Here is a 17650-nt window from a genome sequence, read left to right on the forward strand (position 1 = left end):
CACACGTGGTTTGCAGTCAGCTACGAACCCAAAAGTTGGCAGTTCGAACCCACCGAGGGGCTCCGTGGAAGAAAGGCCTGGCAACCTGCTTCCATAAAGATTATAGCCAAGAAAACCGTATGGAGCAGTTCTGCTCTGTACCTTGTGGGTCGCCATGAATACACTCAGAAGACACTCGTTGGTAGCATGGTACCAAGTGAGAGACTAGGGGATAAGATACGGACATCTTGAAGTGAAGGCATTAGGTTTGACAATGCGTTATTACTTGCATGCTATAACCAAATTATGTTGCTTTAAAAAAGTTCTTCGCTTTGTTGTTCTTTTGTATAATGTTGCCACACGTCACTGTCGCTGCATTGCATATAAAGGCATTCACCTAGCCGGTACAAAGTCACGGACTGTAGCAAAGTGAGCGTCATGATGGCCCTCTCCGTAAACACGCCCCTACGCTGTGGTGGCAAGTGTGGCAGGGACAAAGGGGCCCGATGGGCCGTGCAGGCAGCTTTGCACCGTGAGGAGTGTGGAGCTACAAAGCTGCATGAAGCCAGTCTGCCTTCAGAATAAATATTTAAACTTATCACGAAATACAGTCGCTTCAGTGGGGACTTGCTTTCTGGTGTGCTTAATGTTTTCATCTTGAATTGTACCAAACACTAAATTTTATCCATTCCCCCCACGTAAAGCAGCAACCCAGCACTGGGAAACAATGGGCCTCTGCTTCTAGACTTAACAAACAAGTTGCCATTGAGTCGATTCTGACTCTTGGTGACTTGTGTGTCAGAGAAGGACTGAGCTTCATAGGCTTTCAGCGGCTGATTTTTTGGAAGCAGATCACCAGGACTTCCTTCTCAGGTACGTCTGGGTAGACTCAAACCACCGACCTTTCAGTTAGTAGCCAAGCATGGTAACAGTTTGCACCAGCCAGAGACTCCCAGTTCTCGTTTAAAAAAACCAAACCAAACCCACTGCCGTTGAGTCAATTGTGACTCATAGCGACTCTATAGGACAGAATAGAACTGCCCCATAGAGTTTCCAAGGAGCTCCTGTTGGATTCAAACGGCCGACCTTTTGGTTAGCAGCTGTAGCTCTTAACCATTTCACCACCAGGGTTTCTAGTTTAGCTTACCTTTGTTCACAATCAGATCATGTTAGCCAGCCATCACTGGGCCCGGGTCTGTCCCAAACCCAGACTTCCTTCCTTTCTTCCTCCCTGTCTCCCTCCCTTCCTTCCTCCCTGCCTTCCTCCCTCCCTTTCTTTCTCTCTTACTTCCTTTACATAAATGACTCCTCTGTGAACAGTGGCGTACCTCTGATCATCATGTCTTCACAGCACTGGAAGGCTGTTAGTAGTAAGAGTCATCTTGCATTTTCTGCCAGTTACAATGCAGTGATTGGTAGTAGGCCTTCAACACATACTTGAGTTGAATGGGTGTGTGAACTCAAGCAGACTGATGATGCCTAAAACACCAAAGAAACAGATAACAGGCAGATGACATCAACTGTTTACACGTGAAGAGACACATAAAGAAACATAAAGAAAATAGTCAGACTTTTAGATTTTAAAAATAAGCGAAATTAGCAATGTCACCACTATAAGCTTTTGCAAAAGAAAAAAATAACAATAAACTATTAGAGAAAAGGAAAAACTCACTATTGATGAGATTAGTAACAACTAATATATGTAGAGGGCTTTGTCATTTACAAAATGCTTTTCCTAATTTGCTCTTCGTATCAACCACATGGGGTATACTCTTACCATCATCATTATCATCATTATTTCTTCTTATTCTATTACATGCCTGTTACAAATTACAAACTGAATTGTTGCCCAGATGCTTAGGTTCCGTCTTCTTTTAGCCACTGGTCGCTAAGAAATTGGTTAGCAACGTATTTCGCGAGTCAGAGATGCTATTTGACCCAGGAATCGCCCTTTTGGGTGTCTGTCCTGAGGAAAAATCTGAAAGTACCGAAGATGTCCTTTGTAGTGGTGTTTATAATAATAGAAACAGGAAACAACCAAACTTACCCAGAAATAGAAAAATGGCAATATAAGTGATTCACTCCAAATCAATGAAACGTTCGAATCTAAAGCTGATGAAGATTGTGTGACAACATGAAAAAAACATGATTCGGAAGCCACAGTAAAGGAGTATAATCTAAACTTAATGTTTACATACTCTGGAGCCCTGGTGGTGCAGTGGTTAAGAGCTCAGCTGCTCACCGAAAGGTTGGCAGTTTGAATCTACCAGCGCTCCTTGGAAACTCTGCGGGGCAGTTCTGTTCTGTCCTCCAGGGTCGCTATGAGTTGGAATCGACTTGACAGCAACAGGTTTGGTTTTTGGCTTTACGTATTCTATGGTCATAAGAAAAATATTTATTCATATGTTCAATAAAGGGCTGATCTATTAGGTAGATTGTGGTAGACTTTCAATTTACGTTATTTGTATGTATAATTTTGCAAAAATAAGTGTTAAGTTTTTACAATAAAATGGACTCCCATTTTCTTGGCGTAACAGTTAGAACAGGGAAGAAAATCAGAATCAAACTAGCTCTGGGCACATTTTAGGAAGTTGCCGTGAACACTCTAATTCCAGGATTTTGAGTTCTGAGCAATGGCCACAGTGCTGTGGTCAGTGGTAATTACATTTGTCACTGCAACCAGGGCTGGGCTCTGTCAGTTCTTTTTTCCCTGATAAGCATAATTTGGAAAATACATAACAACGAAAAAAAATCGTGTAGTAGTCTAAGAGACACAAGACTTCTATCTCCCTTTCTTTTTCTTTTCTTTTTTTTTTAATTTCTCAATAGTAGACGGGTTGAACTGCACTCTTTTACAAAACGTGACACGTGATCGCGAGTCCTGGGCATCTACATCTCTAAGAAAAAACACTGAATGTGTCCTTGGGGGAAGAAATCCTCTTGGACAGAAATTCTGTTGCCAAAAGGAGGGCAGATTTCCAATGCAAATACCAACACCAGCGGGCCCTGCTCGTGGGCGGTGAAATCATCTGTATCTTACTTTTTCTGGTGACGTTGTGAATTGTCGTCTTTCTGGGTTGAGAACCAGAGGACCAAACTCAGACCGAGGCCGAGTTTGAAGTGATGTGTCCGTTAGAATCGCCTCCAACACCCGGTTTGTTTCCAGAAAATCCGGTTTTCCCACACGCCCCGATGCCACCGTGGGTTTGCCAGACTACTGTGCACTCTGAGCTTTCATAAGACTTCAAGTTCCATGTGGGTGAGAGCGGGCCCAAAAGTAGTTTCTGTTCTTCTAAGGGTGACGCTTCTGAGGGGAAGGATTAGTTTCTGTCAGTCATATTCCTGTAATTACTGTTTTTCAAAGTATAAGATTCCACAGTCCACCAGCTGCTCCTTGGAAACCCTGTGGGGCAGTTCTACTTGGTCTGTGTAGGGTCACTATGAGTCAAAATCAACTCCATGGCAATGGGTTTGATTTTTTTTGGAGGTGCTTCTAGAATCCCTTTTCCTCCTTCTCTCAATGTACTTGAAACTGGAGTATCATGTGACCTCAACAGTTGGTGTGTGGTCAGCTCTTTCTAGTCATGTTTAAGTCAAAATCTAAGGTTTCTTTTGTCTTTCTAGTTAAACTTATTGGTAGAGTTACAACTTGTTTGCGAAGATAGGCCACAAATGGGGAGCTGTGGCGAACAGAATTTTTTATTTTAAAAGAAATGATTGTTGACGATTCTTTATTCAGATACTCTGTAAAAGCCACCATTTCAGAATATATTTTTTTACAAAATCAGAGAAGGCAGTGTTTAATGTGATAAGCCTATGGCTTGAAAGAGGAGCACTGTCTTTGATGTCATTTGGTGGATGAAAACATTTCTATTCAATACAAGTCAGCGTCTTCCCAGGCTCTTTGAGATCGGTTCAGGCAACATACTGATAGTCATTCAGATATAAATGCTACACTTACTTTGAAATGCAAATTGTTTAAAGAAAAATAGCATATGGTGGAGGTAAGTACCTTTTCAAATCAACTCATGCACTTTAGGGATGAGGACGGGAAAATTATTCTTTGGAAGGAATCTGGCGCTTTTGACACATGGAAGCTTGAACTAATCAAGGCGGCCCCCCGGAAGCATCCACACATCTCCATATCAAGGAAGTGGTGGTTGGAGTAGCGGATTAGCATGGTAATGCGGCTGCCCTCTGCTAATCAGGGCCAGCAGCCAGCTGATCCGGCCATGCTGTCCTTGAGGAAAGACTCTGAGTCAGGACAGACCATCTATTCCACAGTAATGCAGACGGTTATTTGGGGGGAAAACAGTGAGACAAATGCCACATCCGTCCTTTTGTGACCCTCTTCTTCATATGGAAGGAGCCCTGGTGGCTCAGTGGTTAAGTGCTCTGCTGCTAACTGAAAGGTCAGTGGCTCGAACCAACCAGCCGCTCCATGGGAGAGAGATATGACGGTCTGTTTCCATAAAGATTATAGTCTTGGAAACTCTATGGAGCAGTTCTTCTCTGTCCTATGGTGTCACTATGAGTAGAAGCAACTTGATGGCAGTGGGTCTTCGTATGGAAGCCAGGGTCCCATACTGTTTAGGGTTGGGCGACTCTTTGTTGTTAGCTTCTGTCAAGTTGGTTCTGACTAATGGTGACCCCATGCACAGCAGGATGAAATGCTGCCCGGTCCTACGCCATTTTCGTGATTGTTGGTATGCTCAGATCCATTGTTGCCGCCACTGTGTATTTTGAGTGCCTTCCAACCTAAGCGGCTCATCTTCCAGCACTAATTCAGACAATGTTCTGTTGTCACCCATAGGGTTTTCACTGGCTAATTTTCAGAAGTAGATCACCAGGCCTTTCTTCCTGTCTTAGTCTGGAACCTGCTCAGCATCATAGCAACACTCAAGCCGCCAGCGACAGATGGGTGGTGGTTATACACACGTTATAACTGTCTTCTGGTACAACCCAACTCTGTCTTCTCTAGTTGTCCCAGGGTGGGATAATGTAGCATCCCCTCTTCCCATACCATCCTTTGTATGTTGTGTTGTTAACTGTCACTGAGTCAGCTTTGACTCTTGGTGACCTAATCTACAGCAGAACAAAATGTTGTCCAGTCACCAGCATGTTTGAGTCCATCGTTGCGACTATTCTGTCAGTCCATCTCACCGGGGTCACCCTCGTCCTCGTTGGCACCCTACTTCACCAAATATGATGTCCCCTTCTAGCTGTTGAACCCTCTTGGTGACATGTCCAAAGCAAGCAAGCCAGTGTTGTGGTCCATAAAGTTTTCACTGATTATCCTTTACATCAAACAAAGAAACGAAACCCATTGATGTCGAGTTGATTCTGACTGATAGCAATCCTATAGGATAGAGTAGAACTGCCCCATAGGGTTTTCAAGAAGTGGCTGGTGGATTTGAACTGGCGACCTTTTGGTTAGCAGCCAAGCTCTTAACCACCACACCACTAGGGCTCCATCCTTTATGTAATAGGTCTAGTCCCAAAGTAGAAAGTAAACGTGCAGTATTCTCTGAAGTCTTCCCTGTACCTGCCAGCAGGTGTGGCTTTCCCGCCTCTCCTACTTTCTTAATGGCCCTTGTGTTACTCAGCCTTGCATTTTGCCACAGGTGCGCTCACCTGATACCTTCGACTAAACTGTGGCGTAGATTTCCTAAGGACAAAGACTGTTTCCATCGTGTGCCCAGCACGGTAGTGGCTCAATGTAACGAGACAAGGAAATCTAGGTCAGTGTTAGAGTAGGGTCTGAGATTTTATCCTACGTGTAAGCTAACAAGTTAGCCTGACACAGTCTCATGGACACTGGTAGAAGACAGGAGGCTTCTGGGTCAGGACAGATGACAACTGACTATTCAGCAATAGCAGTCGCCAGAGTATCAGCTTTTTGGTGGTGGTTCACTGACGCCCACTTCCCACAGATTAACATGAGGGCCAGATGTCACCTGCATGAGCAGAAGGTGGGTTACAGGAAGGGAGACTGGGCTTGGGCGACCCTTGTCTTTTATAATGGGCTGCAGGCAAGCCTGTACAGCCTTTGCCGTGGAGGGCCACACCAGCCTTTCTATCCCAGACAGCAAACATTCCTGCCCTCTGCTCTGGAGGAAGACACTATGCCTTCATCCAGTCTATTCACTGTATAGTTATAGTATATTGTTGTTGTTGTCAACTGCCATCAAGTCGGCCCCAGCTCATTGTGACCCCATGTACAGTGGAACCAAATGCTGCCCTGCACCATCGCCATGATCAGTTGTAGATCCGACCTTTGTGATCCATAGGGTTTTCCTTGGCTGATTTTTGGAAGTAGATCACTGGGTCTTTCTTCATAGTCCATCTTAATCTGGAAGCTCCGCTGAAACCTGTTCAGCATCACAGCAACACACCTCTACTGACAGATGGGTGGTGGCTGTACATGAGGTACATTGGCCGGGAGTCAGACCTGGCTCTTCCACATGGAAGGCGAGGATTCTACTACCACTGACCACCAGTGCCCTCATTCACAGCATAGACATCCCTGAAAAGATCATCCAGAATAAAAAGGGTGCAGGTGCTTGTGCTCATGGTGCCCATGGCAAATTGTCTACTGACAGTAGGGTGGGGGAGATTCTGGTAGGCCACAAGGACAGTGAAGAGAGGGAGAGGTGGAGGAGGATGGGAAGGAAAGAATGGCAACTGCCTCTCTCCCCCAAGGAGGTGGCAGTCCTGGTGCCCGTCCCTATGGGAGACATATGTCTCTTTGATTTCAATGAGCAGAAACTTCCTTTTCAGACCTCTTGTCAGTTGTCCCTGGCTTAGAGCTGTCCCTGGCTTAGAGCTTGGTGAGTTGGACTTTCCTCCTCCACTCCAGGAAAAACGATGTTCTAACTCATGGTGTTTTCAATCACCTCATATACACGTGAAAGCTAGACAATGAATAAGGAAGACCAAAGAATTGATGCCTTTGAATTATGGTGTTGGCGAAGAACGTTGAATATACCATGGACTGCCAGAAGAACGAACAAGTCTGTCTTGGAAGAAGCGTAGTCAGAATGCTGTTTAGAAACAAGGATGGCCAGACTTTGTCTCACTTACTTTGGACATGTTATCAGGAGGGATCAGTCCCTGGAGAAGGACATCATGCTTGGTAAAGTAGAGGGTCAGCGAAAGAGAGGAAGACCCTCAACGAGATAGACTGACACAGTGGCTGCAACAGTGGTCTTAAGCATAACAACGATTGTGAGGATGACGCAGGACTAGGTAGTGTTTTCTTGTGTTGTACATAGGGTCGCTAGGAGTGGGAACCGACTCAATGGCACCTAACAATAACCCAGCTTTGTAGTCTCATCCCTCTAGAGAAATACAGAGAAAGGAATTTCCAGCTGCAGAATTCCCCGCCATGGTGCCAAGAATTCCTCCCCAGCTAAAAGACTCAGCCTTGTACTAGTCCTCAGGTGCGCTAATGAGGTGGTGCAGACATGGAAGGTACTGTTGCTGTGGGGAAGGGAATGTGGATCTTTCTCACATGGGGTGGGCTTCTCAAAGACCTTCCCTTTGGACCCACTGACTCAGGGCACCTCAGGCTCTCGATCCTGCTGGCCATCCTGTGGTCGTGAGTCTTCATGGCTGGGTTGCAGCAGCTCAGGTGATTTCTTAAACACACACTTTCAGCTGATGAGGTAGAGTGTAAGGATTTGATTCAATTGTTAGTGTAGACACCCCAAAGCTAGGTGTCTTTATTGACTGTTGGGGACCACTTGGGTTCAGATCCCCACCACTCAGCCCTGTCACCAGGCAGTCAGCTTCGAGTGAGCTGTGCCAGCATTGCCATTCTGGTGCCCTTCAGGCTGACCGTGGCCCCAGCTGGGCTCGGGGCAGTGTCAGCACCACTTACGTCGTAGGTGGTCTCATCTCAATCCCCTTACCACGTAGACAATCAGCCAAAGTCACCTGCTTTCTTCACAACTTGAGGACTTGAGGTCCTCAAACTTAATTAACATCTTGTTCATTTGAAATGAATTGCCATTCAATGAAAAGTGGGGCCCTAGAGTCCTTTGAAGAAGCCCTGGTGGCGTGGTGGTTAAAGCACTCGGCTGTTGACCAAAAGGTCAGCGTTTCAAATCCACCAGCCGCTCCGCAGGAGAAAGATGTGGCAGTCTGCTTCCATAAAGATTAGCCTTGGAAACCCTATGGAGCAGTTCCACTCTGTCCTGTAGGGTTGCTGTGAGTCGGAATAGACTCCACAGCAGCTGATTTGGGTTTTCTTGTGTTTTGTTTCTGGTTTCGTGTCCTTTGAGAAGGCCACAGGGGAAGTCAAAGGGGGTGATGTTAAACGTAGCATCTCACTTATATGCTTGGAGGTGTTTTCAGAAGTGGTGAAAACTGTGTGGTGGCACACAGGGCAGGCATTACTGGGACACGGGAAAACCTGGAGCAGGGGCAGAATCACGTGACTGGTTCATTAGTGACGTTCATTCGGGAACAGAAGTGAAATCTGACCTCCATCAACCTTTGTTGCTCTGTGTGTGTGTGTGTATAAAAACAAGGCATTAGAAATTATGACAAAATACTATAATTAGATCTTTTTTTACTTCTTTTATTGTGGCAAATATATGTGCAACAAGTCATTTAGCTTTTCAGCATTCTTCACGTGTGCAATTCGGTGACATTAGTTGTGTCTGTTACATTGTTCAGCCGTCACCACTATCCATTTGCAGATTTTCTCATCACCCATAACAAATGCTCAGTGCCCACCCCCAGCAGTGAGTCCGCCTTTCCCCCTCCCTCCCACCTGCACCCGTAACCACTAATAAAATTTGATCTGTATTTACTTGCCTGTCCTAGACATTTCATTTAAGTGGGATCATACAGTCTTTGTCCCTCTGTGACTCTCTGATTTCACTCAGCAACATGTTTTCAGGCTTGATTCGTGTTGTAGCACGTCAGAATGTCATTTCTTTTTGGCTGAGTAATACTCCATTGTGTGTGGACCACATTTTATTTATCCAGTCGTCAGCTGATGGACACTGAGGCTCCTCCCGCCTTGTGGCTATTGTGAATCGTGCTGCAGCGAACATTGGTTCACACGTGTCTGTTTGTGTCCTGCTTTCTATTCTGCGGGGTATAATCTCTATAGTTATTTTAAAAATACTCAGTAAGCATTTGGGGCTGGTTGATTTCTTCACTGATGGATTTATTAAAAGTAAGTAAAGATGACAGAAAGTGTGATCGTTAGCTCAGGACCGTGCTGTGGGAGTGGTGGGGAGATGCTTCATGGACCACATTCACCAGCCTGGTTATTTCCACGGTGTCGTGACTGAGTTTGTGAACCACTGGTTCGCCTCCAAGTTAAAACTTACGTCTTTATGCATTTGCATTTGAAGGCACGAACCTGTTGGTGGATCCCCAAACCACGTGTTTAGGACAGAAACAATATTTTTCACTCTCCATAATATTTTTCTTTTCAGTTCAACAAATACGTGCCCGGATGCTTTTACTTCCATAGGTCACAACTAGTTGGTCTTTTATTATTTGATCTTCAAAAATATGTTCAACTGAAATTAAAATAAAGTGAAAGAGTATATAGGGAAGAGATTGAATCCCTTGAGAGAAAATCAGAAATGTTCTCCTTCTGAAATGAGCATGTCCCGGTGCGTGTTTTTTGGAAGAGTTTGGAACTCCCCGTAACCAAAGGCCGGGGACTAGGCGGGTGTGTGGTTGGGTGAAATGGGGAGGGTGGCGAGAGTCAGTGTGTGTCCTGGATCCAGCCATGTGGATTCAGATAGAATGGGTAGATTCAGATATAGATACAGACTCAGCGCATTGTTTCTGTACTAGTTACCGGGGGCTGCTGCAACAGTACCACAAACTGGGGGGCTTATAAGAACAGAAGCTTATTGTCTCACAGTTCTGGAGGCCAGAAGTCCAAATTCAGGGTGTCGACAGGGCCCCACTCTCTTGGAAGGCTCTAGGGGAAGATCTTTCCTTTTCTTTCTGAGCTTCTGTCGTTGTTGTTGGGTGCTGTTGAGCCCGTTGTGACTCATGGTGACCCCATGTGACAGAGTAGAACTGCTCCATAGTGTTTGCTTGCCTGTAATCTTTATGAGAGCAGTTCGCCAGGTCTTTCTCCCGAAGAAGCGGTGGGTGGGTTTGAACCACCAACGTTTAGGTTGGTTGCACCACCAGGGCTTCTTAAGCTTCTGGTAGCCACAGGCATTCCTTGGCTTGTAGATGCATCTTACCATGTCTGTCCTTCCTCTGTCTGTCTGTCTGTCTCTTCTCTTTTATAGGACACGCCACTCAGATTGGGTTAGGACCCACCCTACTCTGATACTACCTCATGTTAACTGATCTTACATCTTCAAAGACCTGTTTTCCAAATAGGGTCCCATTCACAGGTGGGGGGTGGGGTAGGACTTCAGCATATCTTTTGGGGAAACACAATTCAATCTGTAACAGTTTACAAGCACAAACACAGGCCCACGGCTGCCAGATAGTCTCATATTTCAAGCCATGCCAGAAACTTGGATCTTTAGACGAATTCTCCCAAATTAATTGTACCTTTAAACACACACACACGCGCGCGCGCACGCGCACACACACAGACAACTAAGCATAAACACACCATGAGCCCAACCCAGAGTCCAGGCCTCAGGTCTGTAGATCCGGTTGAAAAGTTTGCTTTTATAGCTCTGTCCAGACACACATGTTGATTTGGCCAAAATTGAGTCATGTCATTTCTGTGTAGTCCTGTAATAGGGAATGGGGTGTGATTTGGGTTGCAGTAATTGATGCTGGTGGAGCAGCTATTGGTCAGAGCATGGTGAGAGGGGCCATGGTGGGAATGTGGCTAGCAGACCGCAGGTGTCCACCCAGGCTGCAGGAGGAAATGCTCATGGAAGCATCTCTCTACCTTGGGTCCTGAATGCCCTGTTTTCATGAGGATCTGGCTGCAGAGAAGCATACCCAGAGGGTGGCCCCAGTGGTGGCAGATGGAAAGTTCCGGAAGGTGTATGAGATGTCCTTTCGTGCCTCCCCATTGGCCCTGCATTGCTGCTTTGTGTCTTTGAGACGGCACACAGGGCTCACCCCCCCAACCCGGCCGCTGTGGGGTGGGGGGCACCAAGTGTCAGAGCCGCCTTTGAGGGTGTGACTTCGGATGTCCAGTGCCTTCTGGGGTGTGTAGGACACTCGTCCATGCTTTAAAGTGGGACTGTTAGAACATCAGAGCCGCCACAATCATCAGCCATCAGAGAAACGCGGCTCAAAACTACAATAAGATACCATCTTACCCCAACAAGGCTAGCATTCATCCAAAAAACACAAAATAATAAATGCTGGAGAGGTTATGGAGAAACTGGAACACTTACTGCTGGTAGGAATGTAAAATGATACAACCACTTTGGAAATCGATTCGGTGTTTCCTTAAAAAGCTAGAAATAGAATACCATACGATCCAGCTATCCTGCTCCTCGGAATATATCCTAGAGAAATAAGAGCCATCACACAAATAGATATATACACACCCGTGGTCATTGCAGCACTGTTCATGGTAACAAAAAGATGGAAACAACCTAGGTGCCCATCAACAGAGGAATGGATAAACAAATTATAGTATATATACACAATGGAATACTATGCAACGATAAAGAACAACGATGAATCCATGAAACATCTTACAACATGGAGGAATCTGGAAGGCATTATGCTGAGTGAATTTAGTCAGTCGCAAAAGGACAAAAATAAGCCCACTATTATAAGAACTCAAGAAAAGGTTTAAACACAGAAGAAAACATTCTTTGATGGTTAGGAGGGTGGGGAAGGAGGGAGAGGGGTATTCACTAACTAGATAGTAGATAAGCATTAGTTGAAGGGAAGAACAACATAACACTACAGGGGAGGTCAGCACAACTAGACTAAACCATAGTTAAGAAGTTTCCTGAATACAGCCAGACACTTCAAGGGACAGAGTAGCAGGGCAGGGGTCTAGGGACCGTGGTTTCAGGGGACATCTAGGTCAACTGGCATAACAGAGTTTATTAAGATAATGTTCTGCATCCCACTTTGGTGAGTGGTGTCTGGGGTCTTAAAAGCTAGCGAGAAGCTATCTAAGATGCATCAATTGGTCCTAGCTCACCTGGAGTAAAGGAGACAGAAAGGGCCACATAAACCAGAGACTTCATCAGCCTGAGACCAGAACAACTAGATGGTACCTGGCTACTACCAATGAACGTCCTGACAGGGAACACAACAGAGAGTCCCTGACAGAGCAGGAGAAAAGTGGGGTGCAGAGCTGAAATTCTAGTAAAAAGACCAGACTTAATGGTCTGACTGAGTCTGGAGGGACCCCGGAAGACATGGGCCGTGGGCTCTCAGCCCAAAACTAAAACCATTTCCGAGGCCAACTCTTCAGACAAAGATTGGACTGGACTGTGGGACATAAAATGATACTCGTGAAGAGTGTGTTCTTAGCTCAGGTAGATACATGAGACTAAATGGGCAGCTCCTGTCCAGAGGCGAGATGAGAAGGCAGAGAGGGTCAGGAGCTGGTTGAATGGATACAGGAAATCCGGGGTGGAAAGGAGGAGTGTGCTGTCACATTATAGCGAGAGCAACTAGGGTCACGTAACAATGTATGTATACATTTTTGTATGAGAGACTGACTTGAATTGTAAACGTGCACTTAAAGCACAACTATAAAAAAAAAGAACATCAGAGCTGCAGGGGAGATGAGAGCACGGCCTCCAGACCAGGCACCTGGAGGCTTCAAGCTCAGCAGTACTCCGCTGCCTCGCCCAGCCGCTCTGGGAACCCTGGTCTCCGTGCTCCCCAGCTCTAGTTAAAGCCCTCGTTTGGTGCTAGTGGTTATTCTCTGGTTTGAGTTTGAGGTTGCTTTTTTTAATTAACTAATTACAGTTCTGTATCAGGTCTGTTTAAACATGAAGGAGCACACTAGTGACCTGGGGATCTTATTAAAAAGCAGACTCCAGGGTGGGGCCTGGGATTCTGCATTTCTAACATTCTCTTCAGCTGTCTTCGTCGTCTTGCGCCGCCGCTATAACAGAAATGCCACACGTGAGTGGCTTTAACACAGAGAAATCTGTTTTTTCACAGTTCGGGAGGCTGGAAATCCAAATTTAGGGTGCCGACTCTAGGGGAAGGCTCTCTCTGCCCGCTCTGAGGGAAGTCCCTGTCTCTTTCAGCTTCTCTTTCTTGATTCCTTGGAGGCCTCCATGTGGCATCACCCTTTTGTCCATTTGTGCTTGCTTCTGTGCCTGATCTGCTGCTTTTATATCTCAAAACTGATTGGTTTGAGACACACCCTACACTGTTACCGCCTCATTAAGATAACAAAGAAAACCCTTTTCCCAAATGGGATTACATCCACAGATACAATAGGGGTTAGGATTTACAACGCATACTCCGAGGTGGGTGGGAGGCACAATTCAGTCAATAGCACCGGGGATACTGCTGCTGGTGGTCTGAGAACCACACTTTGAGTAGTGAAGGTCTGAGTATTCTAATCCCTTTCTTAAGTTTCACTTTTAGCCTTTTTCTGGAATCCAGCAGACTTCTCTCTGAGTGGTTTGCTTTTTGATATTTCAAGCGAGGGACCCAGTTTAGGCCACAGCATGTAATGGACGTCTTTTTTGGGGTAGAAATGTATTCTTAAAGGCAGAGTTCCTCATCTTCGTGCTTCGTGTATTTGTCACATGTTCTCTCTGTAGTTGAGTTTATAACTTTCCAACGCGGTGCAGGGTTACAGTCAGGCCGGCTGATTGCAGTAAAGGCCCTGGTTCCTGCTTTACTTGGGCTATACTTCCGAATCCCTGGAATGCTTTTGAAAAGGCGTGTTCTCTTGAGCTCCACTGCCAGCCTTTCTGAATCCAAATCCTTAGTTTTGGGAACCTCTAATTTTAGAAAGCTCCATGATAATTCAGGTAATTGGTCAGATTTCAGAACTATCCATACAATTTATGTATTTAAGATCTTGTACTATGGAAACCTTCTACTGGAACAGTTTAGAACTTACGCATTTGGTTCTAAACTGAAGCAATTGGAAGAAGTTAAAACAAAAAACGCGAAAACCTAATACTTCTGAAGATCTGTAAAGAGATCTAACGAACACATTCACCAGCAGCCAGGTGTGATTGGCTGAGCATTCAAGAAAGGCAGTTAATTATGTTTTTGAATCTAAAATTGGTTTGACCAGGTAATCATTCATTTTGATCTCGAGCCACTGATTCAAATCATTAAGTATACAATGGAATCATTTTTCATGAGGGTCTGTATGCGATATGATGGTGCTAAGGTTATTTTTCCTCTGCTTAGTCTTTTCAAGGTTAAGAGTAAACTTACGTGGTTGAAGAGTCGACATTTCCTCTGATGTCTGCGTCTCGGGGTTTTGATTTGTGTTGATCATAAAGTACAGCTTCACCAGGAGCATCCTTCTCCGGCACCAGACAGGTGGCTCCCAGTCGGTGGTCATGCCACTGTCACTGATACGTTGACACAGTAGGGTTCTGCTATGTGGCAGAGGGTCTTCTGCCCTCACCCCTGCTGGACCCAGAGACTGTGGTTATGTGGCGTGTTTTTGCCCGGGGGTGCTTTGTGTGTGACCGTAAGAAGCACCAGGTTCCTGCAGAATGCTTCTGTAAGCAACCTAAGATCTGCGTCACCTTCTCTTGCCTTGAGCCTTCTTTGGATGACGCATCCGTCCACTGTCCACATAGGAGGGACGGTGGCTGCCCTCGGTGGGGACATAGACAGCGCACCGCGTGCAAGCCTCCAGGCCCCGTACGTAGGTAGCTCGCGCTGGCGTCTTGGTCTGCAGTCCGCGGTGGTGTTCACCTGACTTGTTTATTCCTAGGGCATGTCACTAGTGCGTCTGGGCCTCAGATGGCAAGCGGCGTCAGCCTGGTCTCCTTCAACAGCCGGCCGGACGGCATGCATCAGCGTTCCTACTCTGTCTCCAGTGCTGACCAGTGGAGTGAGGCTACAGTCATTGCAAACTCGGCCATCAGCAGTGGTAAGAGAGGGCGCAGCCACCGGGGTCTCCGGCGAACACGCGCTCTCGTCTGAGCGCGGAGCCGTGGGGCGGCCGCGTCAGTGCTGGCGTCCCGCCTCCCGGCTGTGCAGCATTGTGTCGCTGGTGGACTGTCCCACCCAGTCCTCTTACTGGTCCCTCAGAGAAACCCTGTGATGCAGGGAGGCGTGCGAGGCCACGGAGGAGTCACAAGACAAGGAGGTGATGCAGCTGAGAACTAGCGTCAGAGTTGGTACCCCCGTATCACAGCTCCCTGCACCACACTGCCTCACAGTCTGCCATTAGAGCACACACCGAACCTGCTGTTGGTGGGTCGACTCTGCCTCATGGTGACCCCGTGTGTGTCAGAGGAGACTAGGGCTTCCCATGGCTGGGACCTTCCACCAAGAGATCACCGACCTTTCTCTGAGGCACCTTTGAGTGGTTTCAAACCTCCTACCTTTCAGTTAGTAGTCGACTGTTTAACTGTTTGCGCCACCAAGGGACTCTTCCTATCATTAGGGTATTTTTCTTTTTTTTTTTTTTTCATCAAGGTAACTAACTCATTCTCCTTGTCAGCGTTCCAAGATCCCTGGTGTAGCTTCTACATTTTGGGGTGATCCCTCTGTGATCCTTTGCTACTAGACTTCCATCAGCTTTTTTTTTTTTTTTTCCTTTATGATGAGTGTGGCCGGCTTCTTGGGAAAGAAACATGCACGCTGGCATCTTGGAGGGTGCCGTGCTTCTGAGACAGGCATCACCTGTGGCGCTCTGCCTGCGGCCTGTTCACCAGTATTTAAGGGAATTCCCACAGTTGTGTACGATCCATCAGACAGGGTCTGAGAGTCATTTTAGCATAATTTGTTCTAATTAAAAGGCTCGAGCATCGGGTCTTCCCTGTAGACCTCACAGCTGCTGCAGGAGGACGCTGGCTGTGGATAAACAACATCCTTATTTCCTGTTCCTCTTCGCCCATCGGGCAGACGCTGATGCCAAGCAGAGTTCTCCAAGGAAGACCTTGCTGAGCCTGCGAGAAGGCGGAGCGGAAGCAGAAGAGGCAGCTCTGGGGGCTTGAGGGGCTCACGACTTGGAGCAGGCGAATGCCTCATTGCCCAGGACCCCATTCCTGGCATGCTGCATCCCCAGTGCCTATGTTCCTTCCTCATTTAAGAAAAGACCATTTGGTTGTTAGCACATGTGTGCCTTCTGCTTCTGGGGGGAATCCGTCCGGGCTCTCTGCCTTTAATCTGAAATCAGGAAGATAACCTGAGAATCCTGGTGAAGAGGGTTTCAGGTCATTATAAATTAACCAAAAGCCAGAAACCAAGCCCGTTGCCATCAAGTCAATTCCAATGCACAGCGACCCCATGTGTTACGGAGTAGAACTGAGCTCCATCGGGTTTTCTTGGCTGTAATCTTTACGGAAGCAGTTCGCCAGGTCTTTCTTCCACAGAGCCACTGGGTGGGTTGAACTGCCAACCTTCAGGTTAGCAGACAATTGCAAGCTGCTAGTGCCACCTAGGCTCCATGAATTACACACACACACACACACACACGTCTCCATCACCATGGTGTGCCCTGCGCAGCCTGGCGTGAGGGGAGCATGGTCATTGGACAAATGGTGCTTCAGGCCCAGCACCACCACTTGCTGACCATGGCCTTGAGCCTTTTGTCTGTTAAATGAGCATGTCATTCCCTCCCTGGCATGGTTCTGAGGTGTGTGGCACAACACCGGGGACGTGGCTTCCATTATTGAACATCTACAATTAGTATCACCATTTCATTGTTTCGGAGGCACGAGCCACTCACCTACTTAATTATTTTATTACGAATGCTTTCAAGCGTATGGGTTTTCCTGTTACAACCAGTCTTATTGTTCAAGTAGGTTTAACTCGGCCACTGCCTTTCTGAGTAAGGTGCTCACGAGCAGCCATGTTTGACGGCAGAAGGAAGCTCAAGTGCTCCGTTCCCCTGCCAGGCTGCCCCGGTGTCTGTGAGCATACATGATGGTGACAAGGCCCTGGCCTGTTGAGTAGTTCCATTCTAAAGATTTCCTAATTGACTGAGAATTGTCACCAGTGCACCATGGTTAGAGTGACCATCTTTAGGTTCTATTCCTTATGTGCTGTAGGAATGATATTGGGAGGGGGGACTACAAAAGCAGTTTCCCTAAAGGGACCGTCACCACAAATCTTTGTCTCCCCTGCTATCAGAGTATTTTTATAGAAAAGACATTTTGCTCTGTCTAAAATCCATTCTATACTAACTTCCCTTCGCACAGTTCTGTCTTTGAGAAAGAGCCACTAGATCCCTTTCTCTTTACGTCACGGCTCTGTGCATTTGATGGTACAGTGAAACCCGTGAGACCAAAACCCAACGGACAGCTTTGTTTTTCTGCGTCTTGCAGGTTGTCCGTCTTTGACAGGGTACGGTCTTACCGCTTTTCTCCCGCTCTGTGTGAGTGTCAAATATTTACGTTTTCTTTCTCTGGCAGATTTCTGCTTTACAGACCCTTGGTGTGGTTGAAAGTCTCATTTCACAGAAGTGATTGCACTGAGCTGTGCGCACGATCTACGCAGTGCCTGTAAGAGACGGGAGGTCCCTGGGTGGCGCAAAGGCTTACGCTGGACTGCTAACCAAAAGGTTGGTGGTTCAAAC

General features: G+C 46.6%; 1 protein-coding gene across 2 annotated transcripts in view; it reads left to right on the top strand.

Annotated features, from left to right (window-relative positions):
* Positions 1-17650, top strand: part of AGAP1 (ArfGAP with GTPase domain, ankyrin repeat and PH domain 1) — a 360673-nt gene that overhangs the window by 136444 nt on the left and 206579 nt on the right. The window contains exon 4 of one of the 2 annotated variants that reach the window (XM_004386488.3): positions 14837-14995. In XM_004386488.3, coding sequence (XP_004386545.2) covers positions 14837-14995 — 159 coding nt within the window. The remainder of the gene's footprint in view (positions 1-14836; positions 14996-17650) is intronic. The other variant, XM_023740860.1, reaches the window with a different exon arrangement.

Source organism: Trichechus manatus, unplaced genomic scaffold (assembly GCF_000243295.1).
Source record: "Trichechus manatus latirostris isolate Lorelei unplaced genomic scaffold, TriManLat1.0 scaffold00165, whole genome shotgun sequence".
Classification (NCBI taxonomy): domain Eukaryota; kingdom Metazoa; phylum Chordata; class Mammalia; order Sirenia; family Trichechidae; genus Trichechus; species Trichechus manatus.